The 18,840-nt window shown below is 34.0% G+C and overlaps 6 protein-coding genes across 35 annotated transcripts in view; 5 read left to right on the forward strand and 1 right to left on the reverse strand.

Annotated features, from left to right (window-relative positions):
- The window catches only part of LOC142226702 (modifier of mdg4-like), a 70,815-nt gene that overhangs the window by 26,061 nt on the left and 25,914 nt on the right, over positions 1-18,840 (reverse strand). Inside the window, exons 5-7 of one of the 24 annotated variants that reach the window (XM_075296905.1) lie at positions 11,857-11,971; positions 11,614-11,786; positions 10,767-10,988 (exon numbers count right to left, since the gene is read on the reverse strand). The exons of 19 other annotated variants lie outside the window; for them this stretch is intronic. In XM_075296905.1, coding sequence (XP_075153020.1) covers positions 10,870-10,988; positions 11,614-11,786; positions 11,857-11,971 — 407 coding nt within the window. In that variant the 3' untranslated portion in view covers positions 10,767-10,869. Of the gene's footprint in view, positions 1-7,879; positions 8,202-8,302; positions 10,094-10,175; positions 10,674-10,766; positions 10,989-11,613; positions 11,787-11,856; positions 11,972-18,254; positions 18,743-18,840 lie in introns of those variants that run through there. 4 more of the 24 variants (XM_075296990.1, XM_075296847.1, XM_075296939.1 and 1 more) reach the window with 4 other exon arrangements.
- Positions 1,847-4,890, forward strand: pre-mod(mdg4)-T. 2 transcript variants are annotated; one of them, XM_075297065.1, is made up of 4 exons: positions 1,847-2,026; positions 3,282-3,352; positions 4,019-4,384; positions 4,444-4,890. In XM_075297065.1, exons 2-4 carry the CDS (start codon positions 3,328-3,330, stop codon positions 4,773-4,775), a joined length of 723 nt encoding a protein of 240 aa, XP_075153180.1. In that variant the 5' UTR covers positions 1,847-2,026; positions 3,282-3,327; the 3' UTR covers positions 4,776-4,890. The 2 variants fall into 2 exon arrangements, with proteins under 2 accessions (XP_075153180.1, XP_075153188.1); XM_075297073.1 differs by lacking the exon at positions 3,282-3,352 and having other exon boundaries at positions 1,848-2,026.
- LOC142226866 (uncharacterized) lies at positions 4,888-5,569 on the forward strand. The gene is made up of 3 exons (XM_075297108.1): positions 4,888-5,028; positions 5,219-5,378; positions 5,439-5,569. Exons 1-3 carry the CDS (start codon positions 4,936-4,938, stop codon positions 5,561-5,563), a joined length of 378 nt encoding a protein of 125 aa, XP_075153223.1. The 5' UTR covers positions 4,888-4,935; the 3' UTR covers positions 5,564-5,569.
- On the forward strand, positions 13,011-16,291 carry LOC142226877 (uncharacterized). 4 transcript variants are annotated; one of them, XM_075297126.1, is made up of 5 exons: positions 13,011-13,218; positions 14,846-15,018; positions 15,299-15,422; positions 15,739-16,027; positions 16,177-16,291. In XM_075297126.1, exons 3-4 carry the CDS (start codon positions 15,395-15,397, stop codon positions 15,990-15,992), a joined length of 282 nt encoding a protein of 93 aa, XP_075153241.1. In that variant the 5' UTR covers positions 13,011-13,218; positions 14,846-15,018; positions 15,299-15,394; the 3' UTR covers positions 15,993-16,027; positions 16,177-16,291. The 4 variants fall into 4 exon arrangements, with proteins under 4 accessions (XP_075153241.1, XP_075153248.1, XP_075153255.1 ...); XM_075297133.1 differs by having other exon boundaries at positions 15,739-15,890; XM_075297140.1 differs by lacking the exon at positions 15,739-16,027.
- Positions 16,335-18,072, forward strand: LOC142226845 (uncharacterized). 3 transcript variants are annotated; one of them, XM_075297096.1, is made up of 3 exons: positions 16,335-16,475; positions 16,685-17,069; positions 17,226-17,417. In XM_075297096.1, the coding sequence occupies exons 1-2, from the start codon at positions 16,379-16,381 to the stop codon at positions 17,056-17,058; spliced, it is 471 nt and encodes a 156-aa protein (XP_075153211.1). In that variant the 5' UTR covers positions 16,335-16,378; the 3' UTR covers positions 17,059-17,069; positions 17,226-17,417. The 3 variants fall into 3 exon arrangements, with proteins under 3 accessions (XP_075153211.1, XP_075153206.1, XP_075153200.1); XM_075297091.1 differs by lacking the exon at positions 16,335-16,475 and adding an exon at positions 17,936-18,072 and having other exon boundaries at positions 16,814-17,069; positions 17,226-17,698; XM_075297085.1 differs by lacking the exon at positions 16,335-16,475 and having other exon boundaries at positions 16,814-17,069; positions 17,226-17,810.
- Positions 17,810-18,265, forward strand: LOC142219896 (uncharacterized). Its single transcript, XM_075288660.1, has 2 exons — positions 17,810-17,843; positions 17,936-18,265. The coding sequence occupies exons 1-2, from the start codon at positions 17,810-17,812 to the stop codon at positions 18,220-18,222; spliced, it is 321 nt and encodes a 106-aa protein (XP_075144775.1). The 3' UTR covers positions 18,223-18,265.

Here is an 18,840-nt window from a genome sequence, read left to right on the forward strand (position 1 = left end):
TAAGAACTAACATTTCGGTAAGCAAACAAAAGAACATAAAAGAAATTCAGGAAAATACTAGAAAATGAGTAGAAAATTCCAAGAAGTGATAGCGAAATTTTATCGTTACAATTTGAAATTTTAAATTAACGGAAACTAATTTAAATAAACTTATGTCTATAATTATCAAATTCGTCACAATACATTATTGGTCCCCCGAACACAGCTATTTAGACACATGATTGTTACGAATACAATTTTAAAGAGGAATTGGAGAAAATGTTGCAAAGAAACATTCCAACAAGCAAAATAGATAACGAACGTGTGTGAACCTAAAGTCGTGCACTTTTATCTATTCAAGAACAAGAGGCAATTTGGACATCTTGTTATAATTAAAGGGTGATTCTTTTGAGGTTAGGATTTTCATGCATTAGTATTTGACAGATCAAGTGGGATTTCAGACATGGTGTCAAAGAGAAAGATGCTCAGTATGCTTTGACATTTCATCATGAATAGACTTACTAACGAGCAACGCTTGCAAATCATTGAATTTTATTACCAAAATCAGTGGCAGAAAATCCGCTTTTTTATCGACAAATTTTGTTCAGCGATGAGGCTCATTTCTGGTTGAATGGCTACGTAAATAAGCAAAATTGCCGCATTTGGAGTGAAGAGCAACCAGAAGACGTTCAAGAACTGCCCATGCATCCCGAAAAATGCACTGTTTGGTGTGGTTTGTACGCTGGTGGAATCATTGGACCGTATTTTTTCAAAGATGCTGTTGGACGCAACGTTACGGTGAATGGCGATCGCTATCGTTCGATGCTAACAAACTTTTTGTTGCCCAAAATGGAAGAACTGAACTTGGTTGACATGTGGTTTCAACAAGATGGCGCTAGGGAAAACTTCGGAGAACAATTCATCTCAAGAAATGGACCGGTAAGTTGGCCACCAAGATCATGCGATTTGACGCCTTTAGACTATTTTTTGTGGGGCTACGTCATGTCTAAAGTCTACAGAAATAGGCCAGCAACTATTCCAGCTTTGGAAGACAACATTTCCGAAGAAATTCGGGCTATTCCGGCCGAAATGCTCGAAAAAGTTGCCCAAAATTGGACTTTCCGAATGGACCACCTAAGACGCAGCCGCGGTCAACATTTAAATGAAATTATCTTCAAAAAGTAAATGTCATGGACCAATCTAACGTTTCAAATAAAGAACCGATGAGATTTTGCAAATTTTATGCGTTTTTTTAAAAAAAAAAGTTATCAAGCTCTTAACAAATCACCCTTTACAATGTCTTACAAATTATCAGTTTTTCCGGAAGGAATGTCTGTGTTTGTAAAGAATCTTACAATGTGTCCAATAGATACGACAATTCGTTGATGACTAAAAAATCGGTAAATGTGTTATCGATCCCATAAACATGCAGCAGTATCGATTATGCCTTCGGACTTAACGCATATTGTGCACAATATATGGGATATGTTCCGGATAAACTTATACTATGCACTTATAATTCTGGACGGAATGTCGGTGTTTGTAATGAATCTTACAATGTGTCGGATCGATACGACTTGTCGGGGATGACTTAAAAATCAGTAAATGTGTTATCGATCCCATAAACATGCAGCAGTGATTATGCCTTCGGACTTAACTTATAATGTGCACAATATATGGGATATGTTCGACACGAGCACTGTCGTCCGGAATAACTGATAGTCTGTAAAGCGCATCACATTTTTTGTTTTTGTAATTGATTAACAAAATGGTGTCCACTACAAACATAGTTGATATTGACATATTTCGAGGTACATTTAAAAATCTTTTACAATTTAACTGAATCCACTACCAAGTTTTTGCATCTCTGCTATATCTGTCAATAAGAAGACGTGGGTTATTTGCAATCGGAGATTATGGTGCATCAAATAAATTTTATAGGAATCGTACATCAGCTACGAAATATGTACTGTTTAGGAACTTATATTTTTTTTACTGAATTTGGTTTTTAACAATACAATATGGTTTTCGAACCCACAAGGCACTGGTAAGTGAAAAATACACTTTTCCGAATATGAAATTAGGAAAGGGGACCTTATCGGCGAGGACAATTTCTTAAATTTACGTTTGTTGTTGAAACTTTTAATGTAATTTCATCCGTTTTGTTCTATGCTGTGGTACTTTCAACTGGTGTCTAGATCTAGGAACTCTGCGACAAGGGTGGTGCGTGTCCAGAGTGATCTGGTGTCTTGTGGTGAGTCGCGTAGGTTTAGCTGGGCAAGCGAAAAGGTGACGACTGTCATGTGGCCCTTGGTTACAGATGGGACACACGTCAGCTACGCTGCTATCAATCACTGACAGGTTGGAATTGAGGCCGATGCACTTGTCTGATCTTAATTGGGCTAAAACCACCCTGATCTGCTGTGGGAGGTCTCTTTCCTCCGGTGCAATGGGTGGTGGTCGGACTCTGAGAACAAGATTAACCTTGTAGCTTCTCAATGCTTCAGCTACAGTATCCTCATGAATCCTGTTCAGACCTGTCTGATATGCTGTCTGATGAAGTTTTAAGTTTGTTTATTTATAGTTTTACATACAAACGATTACAATCTCATAAATACAGTATGTGATTCAAGATGATTAAACAAAATATTTCGTACATCATAAAACGAAATAAGGATTAACAACTTTAATTTAGATCTAGAGGCACTCTCGGGATGCTCGACAAACTATCGGTTGAAGTATCCAGCGCATCTCAGACTGAAATCCCGTCATACCTCGTAGCGGGGTTCGAGAAGGCTCTCAGTGTTGTCCACAATTTACCTGTTCCTGTGCCTAGGTTACATTGCTTAAGGTGCTCTAACCATGTGTTCCGCTTGTGCTCTAATCTCTAGATTCAATCATTCTTGCTAATCTCTAGATTCAACTCCCTGATTCTAGGCTCAGCAGGGTTAGCGTTCATCACGCTCGTCTGCGAGTCCCGCCGCTTCGGCTGGGAAGTTGGGCCTCACTTGCTACAAAAAGGAGATTCCTTGTCATTGAACTAAACATGAAATTGGGCTAAAGGATAAGTTTCACACCTGTGTTTCCACTATAGACTGAATAGCATAAGTGGCTGCCACTTTACGTAACATAATGCAAGTGCGTTGTTTATCACCTTAAATTCCTTGTCTGAAGGCAGACGTTAAGTCCAAACTTGTAAACAACTATTTAGTTTTCTTATGTAATTTTCGATCTACCATTTAAGATTAGTTTTTTTGTGGATAAACTAATTATAAATATAACGTTTTGGTTTTACATTTCAGTGTACACAAAATGTCAAAACATATTTGAAATCATATCACATTTTGGATGATTACTTACGCTGGGAGTTTTGGTGAGTACCAATCATTTGGGCCTTTTGAACTTGGTGCAGTAACAGTCTTAAATGTTAATACGATTAGTGATAAGATATTAATATCGCTTATATTTGGTTTTTGTTTCATATTTTATTTTATTACATATTGTTTTATTTTTTTATATATTTGTTTTCACTTACCCCTATTTTCTTAGACATAGCAACAAAATACTCCGAGTCAACCTTATTATTATATGTGCAACATTTATCATGGATCCAGTTTATTTCACACACTGCAAAATACTAAAAATTATGAAAATACCCTTTGAATGAAAACTCAGAGGGAAAGAAGCCCCGCAATCTAAACAAAATCTTGAAATAACCTAAAAGCACCCAATATCGCGACACTCTTGATATACCTTATTAAGAGAAGTTGAAGTTTTTCGAGTTAACAAAGTATAATGATGTTTAGAAAAATTATTCATTTTGTCCCTTATTATTATTTTTTCTTTGAAATTAAAGGTGACAAAGGACGTTGAAAATATATAAATAAAGTTTATTTTTACCAGTGTTTGTTGTTTTTATTTATTTTTAATTAGATTGTTTTATTTAATGACTTCCTTTTATTTTTTTATATTATGTTTACAAAATGTTTGTTTTACTAATGTCTTATATTTCAAAAATTCTTCTGTTTTTGCACAACAGCAACTTCTGATGATGTAATACTTCTCAAACAAATACCACCAACCAAAGTTCGCGGTCGGCCAAGAAAGGTGGTGGATGGTACTACTGCAAAGGTCGTTCCAAAATTGATAAACAAAATTATGGAGTCTATAAAAAATAACCCAGGACAACCAATTCTATATGCTTCAACAACTAAAGGCACAATGAAATTGGTTGTGGACGGCCATCATTTCCGTTACATTTTTAGGAAAGGTACATATTCTATATTTCAATGTTGCTACAAAGAGAACAAAGAAGAATGTTCCGTTCGTGTAGTAACCGACCAAAAGCTTGTTTATCCCTTGGATGGTGAGCACGTACATTTCATTCAAGCTACGGACAAAAGCGGTAAAATATTTGACGTTTTAATCAAATATCTGTTACTAATAAACTATTAACTATTATAGTCACTGCGGTAAAATTTACACCTGGCCAAGAATCTGATGCAGAACAAGTGGAGTCAGCTGTTGCTCAAGTTCAACATTCCACTGAACAAGAAAATATAGTAGTGGACGATGCAGGTCCCGTTTTCGAAGATAATGTTGTACCCCTTCCGAAGGATTTGGATGTCAAGTTGGAAAAAGGAATTGCTCAAGATCAACTGGAATTTACCTCTGAAACACCGCCCAAAATAAATACTCCTATAGAAACAGTAACTGCTGCTTCAGAAGATGCAAACGTATTTAGGGAGAAGATTAAAAAACGTTTACAGAAAGCCTTACTTGGAAAAAAGAAATGAACATTTTATATCTAAATTTTAAATTTCTTCTTCACCAATATATAGATTTAAGTATAATTTTTAATTTCATATCGATTTATTGACAATAAACAGTAATATATCATACAACTTGAAATCTAACTAAGTAATACATTCATGGATACATTTTCATTTTTAATATATGTATTCTTATTTTCATCCATTTTCTTTAATATTTTCAGTTATGCAACACATTCGCAATTGCGGAGAGCAGCTTTTTATTATAAGCAGAAAGGTAAATATTATGCGCTGGAATTATCCATAATTTTTTCTGTTACATATTCTTTGTTAACGACTGCGACATTTTAAAATCTTAAAAATCCAGTTTTTAAGAAATTAACAGAGACTTAGATATTTAAAACATAACTTAATGTTGCATTAACATGGCGTAGTAATTGCTATAAATATTGATATCTTTGTTCAAGGGCGGAACATTATTAGCTATCAACGATTTTATTTACCGGTCAAACTTAAAGCGATTTGGTCCTAAAAATGACAAGGTTTACTGGGAGTGTATCCACAATCGTTCCAAGAAGTGTAGAAGTAGACTTAAGACCATAGGAGATGATTTATATGTAACGAATGGTATGTAAATGAGTATTATTTGCTATATGTGTAAAATATAGTTTTTGTTTTTAATTTCAGATATGCACAATCACGCTGGAGACCATCAACGTATAGAATTAGCAAGTAAAAATGGTATTCTAATACGAAAGAAATTTAGTGCTATAGGCTTACCAGTTACTTGTAATAAACCTATTTATCAATGAAGAGTATATTAGTCATTTTTTTACACTATTTTACCCTTGGTGTGCCTATATTAACAATTCACAGTTACTAGAAATACGGGGGTTTTTATCTCAAATATTATCCAATGAATTCCATACATAGAATAGTGCAGATAATGTTTCGCATACATCACCATTAAATAAATAACTGAATAACCACCGCAATGTGGCACAATTATTACTTTCGACATCGATTAGGTTAGGTTAGGTGGCAGCCCGATGTATCAGGCTTACTTAGACTATTCAGTCCATTGTGATACCACATTGGTGAACTTCTCTCTTATCACTGAGTGCTGCCCGATTCCATGTTAAGCTCAATGACAAGGGACCTCCTTTTTATAGCCGAGTCCGAACGCCGTTCCACATTGCAGTGAAACCACTTAGAGAAGCTTTGAAACCCTCAGAAATGTCATCAGCATTATTGAGGTGGGATAATCCACCGCTGAAAAACTTTTTGGTGTTCGGTCGAAGCAGGAATCGAACCCACGACCTTGTGTATGCAAGGCGGGCATGCTAACCATTGCACCACGGTGGCTCGATAACTCTTGTTCGAAATTTCTTTTTCAGTAATATTTTGATTGGTTAAATTTTACATTTTTCAGCTGCCCCACATTAACTCCGTACCGGCCTCAAAGGAAACAAATCTTCTTTACAATTTTTAAAAATATTTAAAGTAATAAGTAAACTTTTGACGAACAAAGTCGAAGAAACTAGGAAACAAAGTTAATGCTACGTGTCAGTAGCAAATTAAGTTTCTGAAAATGTGGGTCTGTAGATTGAGTCGGGAAAATTCATATCTACACTCAAAGAAAAAAGTCTGCTAAAAACAGCAGTCGATGTCTGCTGCTATACTTTTTTTACTTCTGGGTCTAACTTATAAAATGTTTATGTTATAAATTTTCCCCAAAACGTATTTAAGAATCAAAGTAGTTTTTGGTATGTTTTTGCACTGTAATATACTTACAAGCTCCCAAAAGCGATCAGCAAACATTTCGTTTATGCCTCAATTTGATAAAAATTCAGATTTTTTTGACAAAAAATATAGATATTCATAACATTTCTTTAAAAAAAAAAATTAGTTAAATAAATAAAAATATATATATATTGATAGGGTGCCGGCTAGCAAAGATCATATGCCCCCATCCATCTCTGACTAAACTAATCTATGACAAAAACATTAGAATAAAAATAAAAGTAATTCAGAAAAACTAAAAAAAGCAAGAAAACTATATCACTTAAAACTGGTTTCTGTCACACACATTATGGATCCGAAGTGAAACCCGAATCTTTGGGAGCATATCAGCTCTGGAGCAGTCCAATACTTCAGTCAGTTCTTGAGGAAGCACATTCAGCGAGAATATGTCTGACTGTAAGAGGGGTAAAACAAAATTGACACATGACAGGGTCAGTGCCGTCATAATAATGCCGAGTGTTAAAAATACTTGTTAACTCCAAGTCGGGAAAGAAAAATACACTCGGGCGTGCTGAAAAATTCCACTGTGACTAGGTATTCTAGCTCTTATTACAGGCTCAAATGTATCATCGGAATTACGTCTAACCACTGAATAAGAAGTGCGAATCCCGTCGAACGAACCGTCTGTAAATAAGACGTTATCAGGTCGAAGCGCGCCAATCCTCTCCAGAAAAAGTGATTTGAAGCAGACAGAATTCGTGTCATTCTTCCTATAAGTCGACAGACCGTAGTCAAATTTAAAATTCCCCGTCTGGGGCCTTGTACGATATGGTCTATTAGGTATCCTTATACTGTATGCATTCAAAAGTTCCAACATTTTGTCAATGGAGGTAGGCCTGCCATGGGTGTCAAGCTTAATATGACGCCAAAAAATATTATGCAGTCCGTCAGAGGGCAATGTTATGGATCTAGAGGCCAGATTCACAGAGTTCCTCTCCAAAAGGGAGAAAAAAAATCTGCGAATCTGCCCTCAATCCTCAGAGCCTCCACCGGTGTAGCACGAAGAAGTCCGGTTGCAGTACGAAAACAGTCGTTAAGAGACGTATTCAGAGCAAACATATTTGACTCCGATGTCCAGCCATAAATCGTTTTCACGTGAGAGGGTATACCCGAGGTCAATGCCCTACAAATGTTGACGGCTGTATCCACATGGGGTCCCTTGGATCTGGGACAAATCAATTTAATCAGATTATTAATCTCTGTATGTCTATTCCTCAGCCTTTTGACATTCCTATCCCATAAAAGATTCCTAGAGAAGGTCAATCCAAGTATTCTTAACTCGTCCTCAACCGGTGCGTCAGAGTCCCCCAGATATTCATAAAATATTGTTTTACTTGTGTTACGATGATGTGTTTTTATGAAAAGCTTAATGGGTATGATATGGATGGGTTATTCGATATCTGATGTCATCACCAATTTGTTTTGTGCACGCTCTTGCCTTGCATAAATATTTCACATACATAGAGCACCTCCAGCTAGAGACGTAGGCTGATTTATTTTTTGGTTTTGTATCGCAAACGAATGTAAAGTTCTCGATCATTAGCAGTGGGCGCGATTTTTTGGATAAACCAAATTTTGCACATAATTGAAAATTCGCCGATATCATATCCGGAGAATGGCAGTTAAATGCCTTGGGATGAATTTTGGCTGAAAAATACAAAAAGAATACATTTTTTAATAGAAGAATTTAATTTACATACTATGCTAGATAGTCAAAATTTAACATGTAGGAATACTGTCACTCACGGTTTTTCTCAAGAATATTTTTTTATTCGTTCAAGTTATATACACTAAGAATACATATATAATAAAACTTATAAAATATTCATAGATTAAACATTATAAGGATAAAATTAGGTTTGATACTGGGAGCTTATCTATGTTATGATTAGTTTTCATTGTTTTCCACGCACATATAAACAAGCAATACGAAATTAACAAATAAGGACTAAATACAAATTAGCTTTAAAATTTTAAACTTGCACAACATACATAAGACATTATAATGCTATCAAAATAAATGTGTACATATTTATTTTATTACTTCAATAAAATACAAAGGCCGTGTGGCCTACATGGCCACTGCGAAATCTTCCCCTTTAACTAGAATAGTGTTTTTGATCTCATCTTGGTTGAAATTCTGTACAATTTATAAACAATAGTTAACATTTTTTTGAAAATTGACATGAAATTAGTGACTTTCCAAATCATAAATTTTTCATACAAAATAGTGTCGGAAGGCATTTTAGGTTTCATTGCTCTTATTTTAGTTTCATGTGAGACGAACATATATTTTGTATTGTTACGCACAATTGACATGTCATCCTAATTTTCATACAAAAGTTTTATTAAATTGTTTTAATCTTGACCCGTAATAAATATAGTGGCAACCAACATTTTGGTAATAGGTTTTTGTTTACTATCGCAAATTGGACAAAAATATTCAGTATGTATATACATATGAATAAAATTATAAAAAAAAATAAATAGAAATTGGGCTCATTTTGTTCCATACAATACTTTGAGATGATGTTTGCCTTAAAGCATGGGGGAAGATAACGCTTGCCTTTGAATAAATGAAAGCAATGATAAATATTTCTGTATGAAAGAGCGTTTAGGATCAAATTTGCTTGCTTATTATAAAGTCAATAAAAATATTTATACGCCATATATAATTTACGTTTAATTTAAATGTGTGAAACAAGGTTCTTTATAGAATTAATTTGATTCACTAAACGTACGTAAAAAACTATGAAACAATATTATTTTGCTGCGATATAAAATTCGTGTAGTGAGTGAATTTGACTTTAGATGAGTCTGAAATGGAAAGCTTTTGTCATGTAAATATGCTTTTAACGTATTTAAAAACTACGAAGTCACCAAATAAATTAGTCTGGCATGGAATATGCATGTTCGCCTACTCAAAATATTGTAAAAGATATTTCAAAATTGGAAGAATGCAAATTCGGTATGCAGAAATATGCATACTGTTTTACTGGGTATATATTCTGCAGGAGAAGTACACGAAGAGACCTATTATTGAATTAGTCCTTATAGTTAGGATGGTGACTGGCCACTCGAAGAAGTATTTGTTCCACTACGTACGAATGTAGACATGGCCGCTATAGTTGTCGATGTTGGCACCGTTTCCGTCTTTACGTCTTTCATATTTGCCGCATAATGTAAAAGTATTGGAGTGGGAGGTGATGTCATGCCTCCCGGAAAAGGAGGAAACTTCATATCGACCTGATTGAAACAACTAAGACTTTTTGATGAACAGTACAATTGGCATGAGGGTAAAATGTCTTTATGTCGTCGTTTAATATGACTCAAAAAATTTCCGGTAGATTTGGTGGTACCCGAAATTATTCCAGAGCAGGTTGTACATGTCGCCTGAATGCCACCCGGAGTTTTCGGATGAGGTTGTATGTTATTGTAAAATTTTCCATCCAAAATTTTTGGTAGATTTTGTGGCTTGCGGAATTCTTCACTACTACCGGCAGCTGATGTATTTGACTGGCTCGATTTGGGTGGTTTGGCTGGAATAACAACAAGCAAAATTCAAAAATTTATGTTAGTATAGAATTATAAAACATTACAATAGAAATGTTGATAACAAAATTCTTTTTGTGTTATGTTAATAGTTTTTATTCGTTGTATGTTTTCTTTGTTTTTATTTTTTTATTCTTTGTACATTCACTAGAACAGTATTAAACCTTAAAATAAAACGAAATTGCACAGTTGAACGATGCATTTCCAAGTTAATGATTTACTTGATGTCGCCTAATAATCCCACCATCGATCGCATATATCCAACTTTGGAATCTTCAAGAAAGTCAGATGAAATTTCCAAATTATCAGCTTTCATCTCTGGTTCGTGGGTGTGTGGGGAACCGGCGACCCGTATGGAGACATCATCATTAACCTTTGATGTTACCACTGTTGCCCGACAACCATATTTGACATAACGTGAACAACGCCAAAATATATTCTTATGGGATTGACGATTTTCCACATATCTATAGCCATTATATATTAACATAACACGACCCCTTTGCGTAGTGGAATACTGGATGTAAGTGGTGGCGGGATTTCTGTCTTCAAACATGTACTTGATGTCTGAAAAACATATTAGAAAGAATCATTATTAGTAAGCTGTTTTCAAATGGTTTATTACATTCAAATTTCTGCTACAGGGAAACATAAAAAATGTAACATTTTTGCAAAGAATTTATTCAGTTCAACAATAAAGTATTTGTATTAAAATAAAAATTATACATGCATAGGTCAACCAAAATTAAATATTTTGTTTCGTTCATTCTTCAGTGGATGCTTTTGGTGGAAATATATTGGCAATTTTCTGTTGTATAAAACGCAATACCATAGTGTCGTCTATTTTTTCTCCTCGCATTGAAAACACTTGCACTACGTGAGCTGTAATGAAAAACAAAAAAAAAAAGTATTTGTTTGCCATGTACTAAAAATCGATTTAACAAATATAATGAATAAACAAATTGTTGCAAACAACTAAGAAAACTCAATTAGAGAAAATTAGCATTTACACCATACAGAAGATATATTCGAGATCCTTCCTATCTTATGTAGCTCATAGGTACTTACTAGTAAAGAATATGCAATGGCCTTAATATTCCAATTTAAATACAAATTTAAATTACTAATTTGCCCCGAAATGTCCAGTTCATCGACTGTAGGTAGTATCCAAATTAGAATTGATTCCAATATTAGATAACGAACTACTACATTTTGAAAAATTTTATCCCCTTCCAGAAAAATTATAGGCCACATCCCAGGAATTTGAGAACCCGTTTAAGGTTTTCCACTATTTATTATTATTCTATTTGAAAATTGTGTAGTTAAGATATGTTACTATGGCGAGCATTTATTCATGTCTAATACTCAGTAATATGAAATCAACAAAATGAAATGGATTTATTCGTTGTCGCAATAAATTGTGAATTGTTTGAAATATGGTAATTATAGAAAGACTATTAGACTACCAATAGCGATGAATTGGAAAAAATATTAAAGCGTGACTTACTTATGACTGACTTGAGCAATTCATCATCCAAGAGGTTTACACGATCCTTTGCTCCAGCTTTGGCAACATTCTCAAGTGTTTCTAGGCCAAATACCAATTCACTTAAGCGTGACGTATATATACACGCATTTGGGATATATATTTTCATCAAATCATTTTTGGAAACATACACTCTGAAATGGAACATAAAATACATTTGTTAATAACACCTGCTGCAGGCAGTTCCAAAAAAGTACTACTTACTTACTACCGGCGTATAGTGGAACTTTTCCAGATCCGCGTTTAGTCCTCTTGGAAGAAACCGAAGTAGTTTTAGAAGTGGTGGGTTTCGTTATTACTTTGGTTTTTGAAGGTATAACTGTTGGAGACAAGAGAAAATTTTCAATTATCAAACATCGAAAAGACAAAAATGGTGGAAAATATTAAAATTATATTAAACAAATAGTGGAAATTATTAGCGAAAATTAAAAAGAAAACACAGTCGTACGAGTTCTAAGTAAATTTGTTTATTCATTTTATTATAGTACATCATATGGTTTGGAATTTATCGTCAATATCCTTTATGTTTGTCTATTTTTTAATGTTTGTGGGTCCCTTAATCTAGAACAGTTTTTACAGATTGGGAAAAATGAAGACACATTTTTAATAGACTTTTCTGTATAAACAATAACAATCTCACAATGTATAGATGCAAGGAACAATAAATATTTAGTAAAATTTCGACGACAGTCCCAACGCGCAGCCCATTGACACAACATTGATGTACTTTGCAGAGATGCATTCAAAATGAAATAGAATGTCAAACAAAATGAAGAACCTTAATATGACAAAACAAAGGAAAACGATGTCCATCTCGCTGCCTGTGTGTATTCCATATGCACTGTTCACATAGAAATTTGTGAACAGTGCATAATTTTAGAACAAATTTAATTGAAATCATTGAGAGTCAAATCTGTCGTCGTCCAAACACAAGTATGATGTAACGGCGCATTAGACTTCAATTTGAGATTTTTTTGCGTACAGCAATTAATCCGCGATCCGATATTTTGACTGCACCGTTCCCATTATATGTTGGAGAGTGTCATTATTGGATGAGTATAATGCACCGTCCAGACTATAGGTTGAATTTCATACCATGCATTAATCCGTGCAGATATTGGCCTCACTTTAAGTTAAGTCCGAAGGCATAATCGATACTGCTGCATGTTTATGGGATCGATACCAAATTTACCGATTATTTGGTCATCGCCGACAATTCGTATCGAATGGCCACACTGTAAGATTCTTTACTAACACAGACGCATAATGCGAACGGCACATTCTTTCGTGAAATGTTTACACACATATTTTTAAGTGTTAACGTCCTTGTATAAACAGTGATTTTTTCATCCGACAGGCATCGCTCGTTTTGCATTTATCTTCACGGCGTGAAGCTTGTCAATTTGTTATTTTCCAAATGTTTGCAATTGACATTTTATTATTTTAATAAATTTATTGTAAAAGATCCTATCCGTTGTTTATGTGTATCAAATATATTGTGTTATTTGTGGCAGTGAATAAAGAAGTAAAGTTTATATGATAGATTTTCTAAGACTGGCGTTCCAAGTAAGTTATCTGTTTAGCAAAATCCTTCATACCCATCATATTCATCAATTTCATTCATGAATAGTGGTCGAATAGATTTAGTGAAAAATGAATGTCCTATTTGTATAACAATAGAGTCCAAAAAAATTTTGTTGGAGTAACCAGTTTTAGTGAACATGAATACCTACGTGCATGAATGTTTCGTTATTGGAATTACCTAGTTTGGAGTCTCCAGATTTTTGATTCTTAAATCGATACAACAAAGTGGAAAGAATCCAATCGTAGAAAATAAAAAGTATATTTGACAATTTAATAATTTCATTTATTTATTTAATTTGTTTTCCATAAATATACCCATTTAATTAATTGTGATCGATTTCAGCTTCCTAGCATACAATGGGGACGTGGAAGTGAAATTGATGTGGTTTTCAAATTGTTTTCGTTCCTTTTCTGGTTGGGAATTTGGCATTAATTTACTGAATAAATATGAGAGTGACCTGTCATTTCAAAAATGTGACTTGAACTTGACTCCATTAAATCTATTGCTATATTAATGTGCCGAATTTCTTATTTAATTAAAAACAGCTTTCGTGATTTGGCAGGCGAATTTAGTAGCATAGCTGGATCGTTCCTTTGGAAGGGTCAATCTTAATCTTATGGCCAATTATTTTACGAAATGATGGGGAAGATTTTAAATAAAATCGCACTTTGATGACATTGTTTTTTTTTTGATAATTTTCGTACAGAATCATTAATTATTAATACATTCGGTGCAACTTTTATGGAATGCAATAACCAAAGTGCAACAAGCTACCATAAAACATGGGTAACCAATTATAATGCGATATGCGAAGAGATGCGGGAAAACTTCTGCTAGTTTAAAAGGATAAAAAGTTTTAATTGTAGTTAACCTTTATTTTAGGAAAAATATATTTCAGGACTAGTGCAGTATTTCTTAATTGATTCCAATAATGTCGGGAACCCAAATGATTTTAAATTTGGTATGGCATTTAATTTGGAGGAATAACGTTTGCTCGGAATCAACTCTTGACTCAACAACTTATAGAAATCTAGATTGATTTGATACCCGAAAGTATGGCAATATATAAAATATACATAAAAATGGCTAATGTCTATAGACTATACTGTTTAGAAATAGTTTCCAAATAAAGAAAAAAGAGATATTTGTGTCTTGTAATTATCGTAATCGACGTAGAATTAATGTTGCCCATCGACGTAGAATGAGCGTAGCCCTTGTGTAAAGTATATTGCGGACTGTCACCATATCTACTTTGGCGGAATTAATGAGAATAAAAGTTGTCCCAAAGGTTTCTGTTAATAAATGTCGCTTGAAGAATATAACACAAAATAATCTACACGGGCTCGTTTTGATAAAAAAAAATATAAATAAAAATAAATGGTATGGAACTTCATTTGTTTTAATGAATATGTAAATAAAATTTAATATAAATAAAAAAAAAGTAGCAGTATTTAATACTGATTGATATTAATTACCACAACAAAAATGAGATTTAAGTTTAGAATAAGAAAAACAGGTTTAAATAGAATAATATGATATACATGTTATATATTTTTATGTGACAAATATGCGACTACATATGCTCTTATTATTTTCAATTATTTACAGATTGTTCCCTTCTACATGTCATCAAGTGTGACCCGAGCAAGAAATCGAATTATGACCACCTTAATGTTAGTTTCATCCGAAGTGTACGAGGCAATAAGCTCCTAACAATTAATGGCAAAAATTACACCCTTAATCGTCGCATAAAAGATGTTTGCTACTGGGAATGTGTCAAAGTACGTTGTAAATATACAAAATGTACAGCTCGGGTAATAACAAAATTCAACCGAATAGCATCCCTAAGAGGTCACCATAATCATAACTAATTCATTAGAAATAGGACTAAGAACAATGTATTCACTATCTTTATAAATATCAGCTTTCGGATACTCATAATATTTAATGAAATACAAGTAGATTGATTTCCCATCTAAGGCGGTGTATTATTTTATCCCAATTACTTGTGTATGTAATTTAAAATTTACTATTTGTTAATTTTTATTTAACCCTTTGCAGATGTCAGAAAAGATGGCCGTTCAAAACCTGGAGAATGGATAGAAGATCTATACACTTTTGTTCGCAATCGACGAGGTGGTCTAAATTTAATATATAATGGCTTCCTATATACAGCCGAAAGAAGGTATAACTCAACAATTAATTGGGTGTGTAATAAAAATAGTAATAGTTCATTACGTTGCCCAGCTAGATGTGTGACTGCAGGCAAAAACACAATTAAGCTTGGCCGTAAGAAACATAATCATGACGTGGTGGCGGAGATAAAATATGCAGATAAATAAAAGAGCAAATCAATTTAAACCGCTATTAGTTTCATAAAATCTAGCACCGTTATTTTTAGATCTTAGTAAAATAGCTTTCATTCCTACGAAACTTTACTACAACCATTTATCGTATAATAAAGTCTTATCTGATTTGTTCTATTTCCACCTTTGTTTCAGCCTTCAGGCGTGGCAGTTTTAAGAACTATACGATTATAAACAACTATCGCTTTGTCAAGAGTTCCAAATCCGCCAATGCGTTATACTTAAAATGTGCTAATTTTCGAAAACAATGTCGAGCTCGGGCTGTAATACGAAGGGACACATTGAAGGTGCATTTGAAAGATGAAAATCACAATCATCCACGCCATATACAAACCACCCATCAATATTACCCCATAAAGCTTGAAAGCACTGACCGTTTCGAAAACTAAAACCAATAGGGACTGTGTTCATTTACATTCAATAAGTAATATACGAAATATCAAAATAAAATTACCATTTGTTCCTAAAAAGACAAAACTAAATAATTCATGACTTTCTTGCACACAACTAAGAGAAATTGTATCCCAAGGTGTTATTTCAAAGCTTTATTTATTTTATTTCATTGTTTGGCAGCTCATCCAGTTCCTGCCCGATATATTTTATCCAGACGAGGTACACAATTGGTACTGTTTAGACACAACACCTATACTCCCAACTCCAAGCTGAAACCGGAATCGACGAAACGTGATTGGAAGTGCTCAATGTACCACAAAGCAAAGTGCAAGGCCCGATTAGTAACAAAGTTTACATCTAATGGCGATATCATACATGTTACATGTGCACACCACTCACACCCGCCCATGTATCCATCGGGCGGAAAAGTGAAGGAAATGTATTAGACATAGTCATAACAAAAGATTTGGACAAGCACAGTGAGTATTTTATATTTAAATGCTAACTCTGTTTAGTATTATCTTTTGATTTGTGAAAATAAAGAGACTACTATTACTAAGTAAATATAAACAATGGGATATTGTTACTTTTTTAATGATGACAAATTTGTATGAAACAAGGTTGATGCAAATAAATTTGCAAAATAGTCATTCCTACTAATCATTATGCTTTATTTTATTATTTTCAGAGTATCGTGTAATTTGCGCGAAAAAGGAGGAAAAAGTCTTGGATCCAAAAATACCTGTAGAGGAGGATGCTAAGCCTCCAATTGCAGTAGCCATGCACACAAATCAAGAACTAGAATTTATTCCAGGCCAAAGAGGCAAAAATCTATTGCTATACCAAAACTATACTTATTCCAAAAATAATAGTACAGGATCTACCATATATTGGAAGTGTCGCACTGTGAGGGATGGAAATGCCTGCAATGCTCGCGTAACCACTTTCTTGAGGCCCAATGGCCTTTACAACATATGTCTCACAAAACCCCATCACAACCATCAACCTACAAGTCGGCTTGGAAGAAAAGCAAAGCCAAAAGCTGAAGATCCTTATTATTAATTTTGACAAGAGTAATAAAGAACTACACTAAGCCAATTTATAAACTGTATTATTATCATAGAGTGTTTCATTTCTTTATTTCTAAGATTATTCACAACTTATAATATATATTCACTAAAAAATGTTGTATTTTTCCCGTTTCATTTCGTTTACCAACAACAATTTAGATGAACCAACGGTGGCTGTGTATTCGGCTACATCACGCGGAAGGATACAGCTGATCTATGGCGGCCAACCTTTTATTTTCGAAAAGAAAATCAAGCTTCCCAACAACGAGGAAAAGAAGTACTGGCGATGCAATCAATGGTGGAATCAGAAATGCCGCTCAAGGGTGTGTACTATAAATGACATGGTCCTCCCTCTTAACCGCTATCATACCCATGAAGAGATAGTGAGGCGTAAAAAGAGAGTGCGCAAGAATGTCTCAAGTACCGGCCAAACTCCAGATAAAACAAATAACAAAAGTTCCGTGGTGGAAGCAACTACTAGTGCCTCGGGAACGTTGGATTCAACGCTTGGAATGCATTTAAAATATGAGGAAATTGTGGCCGATGTCACAGATATGGTTGAGCCAACATCAATTGTAATGACCAAGAAATAGACACCCACACAATTTAATCATAAATAATATTCGAAATATGTATGTAGTAGTTGTGCCCCAAAATATTTTCTTGCTTATTATTACTATTTTTATTGTCGTAAATGTTTTAAGTTTTATTGAGAATAAAAACAAAAATATCTTAATAAATTAATGGTAGATATTTGTAATGTCTTTGTATTTGTAGGTAATTTCTATCACCACATTGATTAAAAATCATCTAACCAACAATGTTTCGTTCTTCTTTTTTTCTTTCGTCCCACTTCCTCAAACATTTAGCTTATACTTTTAATAATTTCTATTTCACTACTGGACAACGTTCTTCAGTCAAATTGGTTTACAACAACTATCACTTTGTAAAATTTATGCAGAATTCAAGAGGTACTAAATGGATTTGTGCAACCCGTTCCTCAACAAAGTGTAGAGCCCGTGTTCGAACTACGAAGGATTCTAAATTGGAAGTGTTGTACGGTGAACACAATCATGGTTTGAAGCACATGAAGTTTAAATATGAAGGGAAATCTAGAAATAGTTCCAACTCTAATGTTAAAACTTATATCGAATAAAAAATCCTAGCTCTGCCTGCCATAAATAAAGATTTGTTACAAACGTTTTTAAATTTTATTTTAAGAGTACAGATGATAATGTTCAAAAGGTCTTACGCTACATTATGTATCTCGTCAAAACATGCCTCACACATCCAACATCCACCCGGACAAGCTGAACAGAAGGTAGTAATTTTGGACAATTCTTTTTTGTCAATATCTGGGTTCTTCAAGCAATAAACACAAAGGCCCAATAATCTCTTACGATTTACCACATTTAGGGTATGACCTCCGGGGGCTTCTTTCAAAACTTGTTTAGGGCTGTTTAATCGCTTCGCTACCTCTTTCTTGTCCATCGGCTCAATAATAGTATTTTTCGGAGTTTCGGAAGATTGCTTCTCCAGGGCTGTAGGACTAGACAATTTTTTAATAGTGTATGGTTTGCTTGGTTTAGTAGCCAAATTTGCCTGTTTGTTTATAAGGAATTTCGAATCTCGGATCTTGGGCATTAAAAAGATGTTACTCCTTTTCATCAAATCAACTGTAAGTACAAAATAAAGTAAACATAATTAGTACAATTCTAAAGCATTTCTATACTTCTTTTTATTGGGTATCAATCAAAAGAATCATTATGACATA

Source organism: Haematobia irritans, chromosome 1 (genome assembly GCF_050003625.1).
Source record: "Haematobia irritans isolate KBUSLIRL chromosome 1, ASM5000362v1, whole genome shotgun sequence".
NCBI lineage: Eukaryota > Metazoa > Arthropoda > Insecta > Diptera > Muscidae > Haematobia > Haematobia irritans.

Coding starts and splice junctions, on each gene's coding strand:
- LOC142226866 (XM_075297108.1), top strand. CDS start 4,936: ATGTATTCTTATTTTCATCCATTTTCTTTAATATTTTCAGTTATGCAA. Junction 5,029..5,218: donor TTTTTATTATAAGCAGAAAG/GTAAATATTATG, acceptor TCTTTGTTCAAG/GGCGGAACATTATTAGCTAT. Junction 5,379..5,438: donor TGATTTATATGTAACGAATG/GTATGTAAATGA, acceptor TTTTAATTTCAG/ATATGCACAATCACGCTGGA.
- LOC142226877 (XM_075297126.1), top strand. CDS start 15,395: ATGGCTTCCTATATACAGCCGAAAGAAG. Junction 15,423..15,738: donor CTATATACAGCCGAAAGAAG/GTATAACTCAAC, acceptor CCTTTGTTTCAG/CCTTCAGGCGTGGCAGTTTT.
- LOC142226845 (XM_075297091.1), top strand. CDS start 16,955: ATGGCCTTTACAACATATGTCTCACAAAACCCCATCACAACCATCAAC. Junction 17,070..17,225: donor TATTATTAATTTTGACAAGA/GTAATAAAGAAC, acceptor ACAACAATTTAG/ATGAACCAACGGTGGCTGTG.
- LOC142219896 (XM_075288660.1), top strand. CDS start 17,810: ATGGTAGATATTTGTAATGTCTTTGTATTTGTAG. Junction 17,844..17,935: donor TAATGTCTTTGTATTTGTAG/GTAATTTCTATC, acceptor TCAAACATTTAG/CTTATACTTTTAATAATTTC.